Source organism: Schistocerca cancellata, chromosome 4, assembly GCF_023864275.1.
Source record: "Schistocerca cancellata isolate TAMUIC-IGC-003103 chromosome 4, iqSchCanc2.1, whole genome shotgun sequence".
NCBI classification, from domain to species: domain Eukaryota; kingdom Metazoa; phylum Arthropoda; class Insecta; order Orthoptera; family Acrididae; genus Schistocerca; species Schistocerca cancellata.
In genome coordinates this window covers 770,325,669-770,336,630 of record NC_064629.1, presented here as the reverse complement: position 1 = coordinate 770,336,630, position 10,962 = coordinate 770,325,669, and the positions used below count along the sequence as shown (strand labels likewise).

General features: G+C 41.4%; 1 protein-coding gene across 3 annotated transcripts in view; it reads right to left on the bottom strand.

Moving 5' to 3' along the window:
• Positions 1-241: 241 nt before the first annotated feature.
• Positions 242-10,962, bottom strand: part of LOC126184572 (isochorismatase domain-containing protein 1-like) — a 32,773-nt gene continuing 22,052 nt past the window's right edge. The window contains exons 4-6 of one of the 3 annotated variants that reach the window (XR_007536845.1): positions 1,652-1,800; positions 1,335-1,466; positions 242-1,214 (exon numbers count right to left, since the gene is read on the bottom strand). Coding sequence is in view for 2 of the 3 variants with exons in the window: in XM_049927002.1 (XP_049782959.1) it covers positions 1,190-1,214; positions 1,652-1,800 (174 nt within the window). In the remaining variant the exon portion in view is untranslated. Of the gene's footprint in view, positions 1,467-1,651; positions 1,801-10,962 lie in introns of all 3 variants that reach the window. The other 2 variants (XM_049927003.1, XM_049927002.1) reach the window with 2 other exon arrangements.

Sequence of the window (10,962 nt, the reverse complement as noted above, 5' to 3'; positions counted from 1 at the left end):
TGGTGCTCCAATTCATTTGTGATCTTTGTAATGTCTGATTTTAATGTGGAACAACACAACCAGCATTGAAATGACATGCTCTTCTGGTAAATCATACTTCTATTCTTAGCTCTGTCTCATATCTGAAATCTACAAAAGGAATTTTTCTTTGTATGCTTTGTAATGCCCATTAAATGAAGTTAAATTTATTTTTCATTAAGTATTTTACATTTCTGTATCAAATTATTAAAAAAAATTTAGCTTAATATTTCAATGCAATTTATTACATTATTTTCTCACATGTAGGTGTGTAATATAACAATGAACCAAAGTTATTCTTGTAACTGTGTAGAACACTTAATTTAAGCACCACTGAGAATACGTCACACATCTATGAAATAACATCAAATTACATTGAGACATTGAATAATATTACTCGTTCTCCACTGTCTTAATCTTTCTTGTCCTAATACTAACTTGAACAAAATAAAATATACCACCACTGTTGTAGTATCTTTATTCCATGATATAATTTCTTATTACACAATATTTACTTGCACTTATTTAACTGATCAAATAACACAAACCATTTTATGGCTGCTGAAATTATAAATCAGTATCTTTCAAGATACATGAACAATCAATTTTAAATCCATCACCATCACTGTTTATTTTTAAAACAAGCTGCATGGAGAAAATTGGGCATATTTCTCACTGGAAGTTAATCTGTACTGTGAGCTTCCCCAAACTGTTTACAAAAGTCACTAATACAAATTATTTTTTAAGAAAGGACAATATTGAAGACAACATAATCAAAATTTGTATTATGTTGAATTCACTTGTAACTTCAGTTATATAATGATAGCTAATGCAGGTTTAATTGCATATATTTGTGGCAAAATCATACAAACTACATAACATCTGATAACACAATTACTAAATAGTGGCCAGAAACTATGTTCTGTATGTGTCTACAATAAAAAGGAAAATGATTGACAATCTGATACGAGTTTATGGAAATCATATTTTCATACAAAACTTAAGTCTATAATGTAGTAGTTAAAAATGAAATGAAATACTTGACATGGAAAAACATTGAGTAGGTGCAATAAGGATAACTTAATAGCACTGGTTAACATTTCAGTCAGAATGACTGATAATGAATGCAGTTAAATTCAATGACATTTCCTTTTCTGCTTTTTCTTTTCTTCTATGTGATCATGTCCTTACCCTCCCTGTAAATGAGTTGAATTAGGTGTTTTTTACTGAAGATACCAATTATGTTACAATTATCACAGCACAATCTTGTTAAATAACAACAGATAATCAAATTGCATGCATCAATGTATTCTCACCAAGTACAAGAACATCAACTTGTTCCATAAATTTTTACTGATTTCCCTCTACCCAAATATTTCTGGAATCCACACATGACAAGAATTTAATAAAAAGCAGTAGTGCCCCTTCAGTGGATATATTAGTTACACCTAAAAAATTGAATGAACAATCAGGAAGGATTTTCACACAATTAAACTATTTTAAGAAGTCTAAATATTTAATTAACAACAAATAATATCCAACAAACCATGTGTATTTCAATGAAACAAAAGCTGTTTCTCTCAACACTATTAAGAGAAATGTTGAAGCAAATATAGATGATCTTAATGCTTACATTTTAGAGTAATTAACCAATCCTGTTGGTGGTGATGGAGTTTTGATCAATGGCCTTATTTCAGCAAACTTAGGGTGGTTCTTATCACCAAGCAATTTGAATATAACTGTTTCACTGGTGGTGATGTAACAACCCATCTGACTCATTCTCTAAAGGAAACCAAAATAAATTCAGTTGTATTTAATGAAAAATACAAGATCATTAATTTGAACCTTACAGTCATTTATGAATTAAAATCGCATTCATTCACAAAATTTCAAACATTCAAATATAAAACGCAATTTACTCAAAGCAAAATGTTTCAATATGATAAACACAAGCTGAAGTGCACACAGTGATACAGTACACCATAACTTTGACAATATAAGAGGTGAGAATACATTAGAGAAGATAAACTCCTTTGCCAAGATCACTAATAATAACTTTTACTCTCGATAACTGGTTTCAGTAATCAGTGTTACCACCTTCAGATCTGCAAAGCATTTACATGACTATATAGAAAACAATTGTAATATGCATGATCAGGTACAGTGTAAAAGAAAAAAAAATTGCAACAAATATTTCATATTTCTTAAAAGAACGGTGAAAGTGCTATTTCTCACGAACTGGCAGGCGTGTAACAAACTAGAAGCTTGATACATCAGCACGTCAGAATTAAAACAACTATATACACAGTTATTCACCACACACCTCTGTCTTATATCAATCACAAGGGAGCACATCACTGCCGCCAGGGCGCTGCAAGACTGGCAGGCAGTAACCAGTAAAGGCTACTGGTAAGTAGGTAGGTAGGTTTCTTTAAAAAGGGGGGGGGGGGGACAGGGACCTAACTACGAGGTCATCGGTCCCTTGTTCCTAATAAAACAATGCCACAAGTGTGAGAATAAAACAGACGAAACATATAACACCAAACAGAAAGAAAGGAAAGACCACAAGAACGAAGGAAAGGCAACGAACACAAAAGGAACAAAAGAGGAAAAGCAAACAACAGAGAGATGCAAGGAACAGTTAGAAGAGAGTAAAACAAGAAAGCAGATTACAGTGGTTGGCCAACCACGAAATTAAAAAGGAAAAGCCAACCACTCTGCAACACATTAAAACTTCCACTCTAAAAGCACTAGGGTGGAGGACACAGAGGGACAACGGACATGTGCTAAAACTTGAATCAAAAAATAAAATCCATTCTCATGAATAAAATGTAAAACTAAATCAGCCAATGAGGCGTTGTCAGATAAAATGAGCGGCAACGAGTCCAGTAACCCAAGATTTCGAACCTGGGCAGTCAAAGTGGGACAGGGCACCAGAATATGAGCCACTGTCAACCAGGTGCCACACTGACACTGAGGTAGGTCTCACAGCACAGGAGATAGCCACGGGTCGCCCAGGCATGGCCAATGCGGAGCCAGTAGAGAACCACGGAGTCCCTGCAAGAGGCTCTCATTGAGGACTTCCACACATTTGTGGTCTCCTTAACTGCTCACAGTTTGTTGTGTGTACTGAGATTTTGCCATTCCGTCTACCAAAACTGAAAAACCTTGCGGCGTAATAACGAACGCACATCAGTTATGGGGATGCCCATCTCCAGAAGCGGTTTCCATGTAGCCTGTTTGGCCATCCTGTCAGCAAGTTCATTTCCTGGGATTCCGACGTGTCCACGGGTCCAGATGAACACCACTGAACGACTGGGCCGTTCCAGGGCATAGATGGACTCGTGGATGGACGTTACCAAAGGATGACGATGGTAGCACTGGTCGATAGTTTTCAGACTGCTCAAGGAGTCAGTACATAAAAGAAAAGACTCCCCAGAGCATGAACAGAGATACTGAAGCGCATGAGAAATGGCCACCAGCTGTGGAGTGAATACGCTGCAGCCATTGGGTAAGGAATGCTATTCAATGCGGCTGCCGTGAACGTAGGCAAAGCCAACGCGACCATCAGCCATTGAGATGTTGGTGTAAATGACTTCTGAGCCATGGACGTCAAGAATCGAGAGGAAGTGACAGCGGAGAGCTGCAGGGTTAACAGAGTCCTTAGGGCCACGTGAAAGTTCCAGACGAAGCTGCGGCCGGGGCATTCACCGTGGAGGTGTACATGAATGGACCGCAAACAGATGTGGTAAAGAGGACTCCAGTTCAGAGAGACGAGACCACATGCGAACTGCGATTGTTAGCCCTGACCTAGGCCACCGATGTGGGAGATGGACTGCTGTGGGCGGGGAAAAGGAGACAGTAATTCGGATGCTCAGGAAAACTACGAATGTGTGCTACATAACTGGCGAGCAGTTGTGCACATCTGATTTGCAATGGAGGGACACCAGCCTCCAACAGTACACTGGTCACCAGATTCATCCTAAAAGCTCCTGTCGCTAGTCAAACCCTGCAGTGGTGCACAAGATCGAGTAATGCAAAACTGATGGTGCTGCCAAATCATAAACCAGACTCCCATAGTAATTTCGGGATTGGACAAGGGCTCTGTAGAGCCACAGGAGCGTAGAGTGATCTGCACCCCAATTGGTGTTGCTCAGGCAATGGAGGGCATTGAGGTGCTGCCAGAACTCCTGTTTAAGCTGACGAAGATGGGGAAGCCAAGCCAATCAGGCATCAAAAACCAGTCCTAAGAATCGATATGTCTCCACTACAGTGAGTGGACTACAGTGAGTGGATCGTCATGAACGTAAAGTTCTGTGTCCAGATGAACATAACAATGCCGACAGAAGCGCATGACACACGACTTTGCGTCTCAAAACTGGAAGCCATGGGCTAGAGCCCATGACTGTGCCTTGTGGATGGCTCCCTGTAGGTGATGCTCAGCAACACCAGTACTGGAGCAGCAGTACGAAATGCAGAAGTCATCTGCATACAGAGAAGGTGAGACGGAGGGCCCAACAGCTGCTGCTAGAGCGTTAATGGACACTAAAAATGGAGAGACACTCAATACAGAGCCCTTTGGGACTCGATTCCCCTGGATATGGATGGAATTATGGGAGGCACCAATTTGGACATGGAAAGTATCGAGCGACAGGAAATTTTGGATAAAAATCGGGAGTGGGCCCGGAGACCTCACTCATACAATGTGGAAAGGATATGATGTCGCCAGGTAGTGTCATACGCTTTTCATAAATCAAAGAAGACAGTGACCGGGTGTTTACGCCCGGAAATGGCTATTCGGATGGCAGACTCTAGCAACACAAGGTAATCAGTGGTACAGCGACCATGGCGGAAGCCGCCCTCACATGGAGCCAGTAGGCTACATGACCCCAGGACCCAACCCAACCACCGACGTACCATACATTCCAGCAGCTTACAAACAACATTGGTGTGGCTGATGGGCCGATAGCTATCCACATCAAGTGGGTTTTTATCGGGTTTGAGCACCAGAATGATCGTGCCCTCCTGCCATTGCGAAGGAAAGACGCCATCGCACAGGATCCGGTTAAATATGATGAGGAGATGTCGCTCGTAGTCAGATGAGAGATGTTTAATCATCTGGCTGAGGATCCGATCAGGCACCGGAGTTGTGTCGGGGCAATGTGCAAGGCCACTGAGGAGCTCCCACTCTGTAAATGTGGTGTTATAGGATTCACTGTGGCATGTAGCGAATGAGAGGAAGTTCCCTTCAAGCCACCGTTTGACAGTGCGAAAGGCTGGGGGGTAATTCTCCTATGCAGAGGCTCGAGCAAAGTGCTTGGCAATTGTGTTTGTGTCGGTAGATAACAAGCCATTTACGGTAACACCTGTTGGGGTCTGGCACCCAAAAAAAACGTTTAATCTTTGCCCAGACTTGGGAAGGTGACATATGGCACCCAATGGTCGAGACGTATCACTCCAAACACTCCTGCTTCCGTCATTTGGTAAGTTGGCGAACGCGGGCACGAAGCCGTGTAAAGGCTATGAGGTGCTCCAGGGAAGGGTGCCACTTATGCTGCTTTAGAGCTCACTGACGTTCCTTAATTGCTTCAGCGATTTCCGGGAACCACCAAGGGACTGGCTTACGCCTCAGGCACCCTAAGGAGTGAGGGATTGGGTTTTCTGCCACAGAAACAATTATTGCAGTCATCTGCTCAACCATCACATCAATGTTACCGTGTGGGTGAGATTCAACGGTGACAGCAGAGGTGAAAGTTTCCCAGTCCGCCTTGTTTAAAGCCCATCTGGGCAGGCGTCCTTAGGCCTGACACTGGGGCAGTGACAGGAAGATCAGGAAGTGGTCACTACCACACAGGTCGTCATGTGCTCTCCAGTGGACAGATGGGAGAAGTCCTGGGATGCAAAGTGATAAATCAATGGCCGAGTAACTACCATGAGCCACAATGAAATGTGTGGCGGCCCCAGTATTTAAGAGGCAGAGGTCGAGCTGAGACAGTAAAGTTTTGACATCTCTGCCTTGGCCAGTAAGCACAGTGCCACCCCACAAGGGGTTACGAGCATTAAAATCTCCCAAAAGTAGGAAAGGTTTAGTTGGGGAGTTGATCAATCAGTGCAGCTAGTATATTCAGGGGTAATGCACCATCTAGAGGAAGATAAACACTGCAAGCAGTTATTTCCTGTGTTGTCCTTATTCTGACAGCCACAGCTTCAAGAGGGCTTTCAAGGGGCACAGGTTCACTGCAGACTGAGTTTAGGACATAAACGCAAACTCCACCTGACACTCGATTATAGTCGCTACGGCTCCTGTAATATCCCTCATAGCCGCGAAGGGCAGGGATCCACATTGCCGGGAACCAGGTTTCCTGGAGGGCAATGCAGATAGCAGGTGTAAAGCTTAACAGTTGCTGTAGCTCAGCCAGGCAGTGGAAAAAACCATCGCAATTCCACAAGAGGATGACATCATCGTGAGATTGGGAAGGCATGGAACATTCAATGAGGTAGTTTACGCCTCAGAGTCGCCTGCTGCCACCATCTTATTGCCTGAGCAGTCTATAACCATTGTATCTGAGGGTCTGGCGAGATCTAGGTCCTCAGCGGATGCCAAAATCTCCAAGCCATCCATAGACACAGAGCTTGTAGGTAGCGATGGTGTGGGTGGCACTGCAATTTCCTTGGTCTTAGAGGTCTTATTTTTTGATTTCTCTCGCTGCTCCTTGGGTATCCCCCTGGCTGGGAGGACTACACTGGCTCAGTGTCTGGGACTGAGGATGAGCATGAAGCCCTACGACCAGCTGCTTTTGGGCTCTTCAGCCAGTGGTGGATCTCAACTTTCCCACTAGCAGAAACCTGGGAATGGAGTGACCTGAGGGACCCCTTCCCAGCAAGAGAAGCTGAAGAAGACTTACGCTTCTTTGGCTTAGAAGTGGGGATGGACGTCGCCGATGGTTGGGGGGGGGAGGGGGGTAGGGGGGGGGGGGTAGGGGGGGGGGTGTGTAGATCCCGAAGTAGGTGGTGCAGGAGTAACAGGGAGGGAAATGCCCCCAGCATCAAGAGGGCAGGTGTAGTCTTCCGGCTCTGAAAGGTGACGAGTTGGTGGAGCTGATGATGCCTGAACTGTTGAAGTGGCAGCGTAAGACGATGTCATATACACAGGATGCAGGCATTCAAATTTTCTCTTAGCCTCAGTATAGGTCAGTCAGTCCAGGATCTTGTACTCCATGATTTTCCTATCTTTCTGGAGAATGCTGCAGTCTGGCGAGCAAGGCAAATGGTGCTCTCCGCAGTTGACACAGATGGGAGGCAGGGCACATGGAGTACTGGGAAGTGATGGGTGTCCGTGAACTCGACATGTGATGCTGGAAGTACAGCAGGAAGACATATGGGTGAACTTCCAGCACCTATGGGTGCAATTGTCAATGTCTGTCCTTTACTGCTCACTGCCTACCAGCTTAGCAGTGCCCTGGCTGCAATGATGTGCTCGAAAGTGGGTGATATGAGACAGATGTGTATGTGGTGAATAACTGTGTATACAGTTGTTTTAATTTTCATATGCTGATGCATCTGTCTTCTAGTCTTACATAATTGCTAATTCACAAGAAAGAGCAATTTTACTCCTATTTTAAGAAATTTGCAATAACCTGTGTATCAAGGTATGCCGTACTTCCTTTTTCTTAAAACTTTTTTTTACCTGACATCATAATATCATACATTACAGTTGTTTTGTATATAGTTGCACTGTATAAATGCCTTCCGGATCTGAAGATGGTAATACTGATTAACGAAATCATTCATCAAGAATAAAGGTTACTATTGCTGATGTTGGCAAAGAAGTTTCCCTTCTCGATCATCTCTTGTGGCTCAAAATGTGTAAACTAAAAGATGAGAATAATGTAGATTCACTATTACCACTGAAAATTCAGTCAAGAAACACACTTTGACATAGCAGTGGAGATTTGATTAAGATTCCCTACTTTACTGCAAAATATTTTTATGAATTATTGTAAACCTGGCTCATTTCATTTCAAATCATAGTGAAAGATTGCAATTATGATAGATGGAACATGCAAATAACTAAATTGAAAAGAGAGAGAATAAAGAAGAAAATAGCACATGCATGACAGAAAACAAATATTACACAAAGATAACCCACTTTTACATTCTCGGAATTAACGTCTTTCCACATGTTTACAAAATAGTTTATCACGCCTGTCAAATTTCTTGTGTACACAATGTTTATTCACAGCCATTTTTGCCATAATTGCAATTTTCTGGTGAGTTATTCATTAGGAAACAATGTTCATGAAGAAAAAAACTGAAGTAATTGACATAAAATGATGCTGGCATGGCACTGACCTTCAAGTAGTGTTTACAAACGTTACGCAGTCAACATTTTTGACACCTAGATGCTCTACTCAGCAGGTCTGAATCAGTTCAAGTCAGAACAATTTGTGCTTTGTCTCCTGTTGTTGCCAAGCTCTACTTGGTGTGGTAGCAGATGGGAGGAATTGCTTCAATAGAAGTCGGAGGAAGGTGTGACTCCTGATGAACATTCATCTGTTTCTTGTTACTACCAACCTTAGCTTTCAATACTGTGTGCTATACAACAAGTAGTATCCTTACATTATTGTTTGTTAATTGCCATGTCAAAAGTCAATTGTGTGTACTGTGTAGTGTCGCTCACACGAAAACCCTTTTGATGGAAGAGAGAGTAAAAATTCTCAAAAGAGTTCAAGTTAATCACAGAACACGTGTTGCACTAACACAGATTTTAAGAATATCTGTGTCTATGCTGGACACTATCATTAAAAACAAAGACTATTTTGGAAAGTGCAAGTACCAGTGGGCCAAATTCCAAAAACATGAAATATGCCAGTTATTCTAATTATGCAGAACTGAAAGAAATTACAAAGAACTTGTTTCAGACAGCAAGTGCCTGGAACACCCCATGAACAGGGTAAGTTGTGCAAAAAGGGCACTGAATGTGGTCAGTGTGCTTGGAATCGAGGACTTCTCCACATCTAAAGGGTAGATTGAAAGATTCAAGAAGCAATACAATCTTGTGTACAAAACCGTATATGACAAAGGAAACAGGGTAAATATAAAAACTTTTAGTGAATCTCATAAAGGCAGATTACAAAACAAAAACTGCCATGCAGGGAAACACAATAAAGTTTGCCTGACAGTAATGTTAGGTACAAACACTGACGGCTCAGAAAAAATTAAACTGTTCGTGGTTGGAAAATCAGAGAACTATGCTGTTAAGAAAATACAAAAATACTGCCAATAAACTACTGTGCCAATAAAGTGCGGATGACATTGGAATTATTCGAGAAGCAACTGCATAGCCATGTTGCGAGAATTCTCTTGTTTGCGGATTGTTGACCTGCACATCGAAAAAATAAAAGCTTATTTAATGCACAGTTAAAGTTTCCTAAATTGAATTGCACAAGAAAATTGCAGCCTTTGGATTTGGGTATTATCCATGTCATTAAAGCTTACCACAGGAAAGCCATTATGAAGAAGGCAATAATTTTGTTGGAAGCCTCCTTTTTGCATTATATTTCCAAGGCATGGACAGAGGTGAAGGAGTCAACCATGTCCAACTGCTTGTGAAAAGCAGTAGTCATTCAAGCAGATGAAGGAAATGGATCTGACACAGCAGTCAAAGGAAATGGATCGGACACACCAGCTAAGAGTAATAATGATGACACTGAAACTCTGCTCGCTTCACTGTGAGAAAAGCTGCAGTTGAAGTATCCAGTGCAAGATTTCCTACATGTTGATGACAATGTTGTAACAAATGAAAGTGCATCTGTGGAAGACGTGATTGGCTTCACATACAAGAAAATGATGACAGTGTAGGAAGTGATAGTGTTGATGACAGTGGGGTTCCCTCTACTGCAGTTGTAAGTGCAGCAATGAAGACAATAAAAAATATATATTTCTGCTGAAGATGTAGATGCCATACCTATCCCTTGTGTTTATGGACTGGAAAATCATACTGAAAAAAAAATTCACAAAGAACCCAACACATAATATTGGATCAATTTGTTCACTGTGTCACATATATGTAAGACCATTCAAATTAAAGATCAGTATAACAAATAAAACAGCTTATTAATGTTTTATTAAGCGTGTGCTTAAAAGGCGGAAGTGTGAAATGGTACCCTCCCCTGGAATCTTGGCTGTTGTGACAAACTGATCTGTACCAGAGCCCGACGTCTGGGTTGATTTCAAGGTTACAACTTTGTTACAAGTTGGCAAAGCCAGTGAATAAAGACTGTGGTGACAGATTGATCCATAATGTAGTGCCATATTTAATGCACTTTACAATATTTCATGCACTTTCCCTTACAAAACTGCTCGATATGTTCAGCATACAGTGTTCATCCACTGACGTCAATTTTGCTGGACAAGTTACAATAAAAATGATGCATTTAGGAGAGCTCTTTAATGCAGTGTACACCTGAACTGCATTTTCTGTAGACTGCAAAATTTATATTTGCAGTCTACAAAAAATACGGCACCTTTACTTCACAAATACATAAATCAGCAAGGTGGGTGCTGAGTTTGCTTTCTCCAAAATACATAATTTTTAGTCGCATTTCTTATACAAAAGTGTTGGTAAATGTCACATCAGTGGCTAAACATAGTACAAAATTCAGATGACCTTTATTAGATCGTAAATGAGTCCCTGGCAAATATTTTGATGCCTATTATGTAAATATATCATACAAAAACTAAGAATATGCAGGAGGGAGGGGAGGGGGGGGGGGTGGAGGAGGAGAATTCTACACGTAACTTCTTCTGCTTAAAAAGCTATTTCCCATATATTACATTTTCCTGCATTTTTCACAAATTTTTAAAGTCTCTTGAAAAGTGTAAAACTGGGATTTACTGCACTATGTACTTTTTAACATGAAATACCTTGCACGAACTGAGACT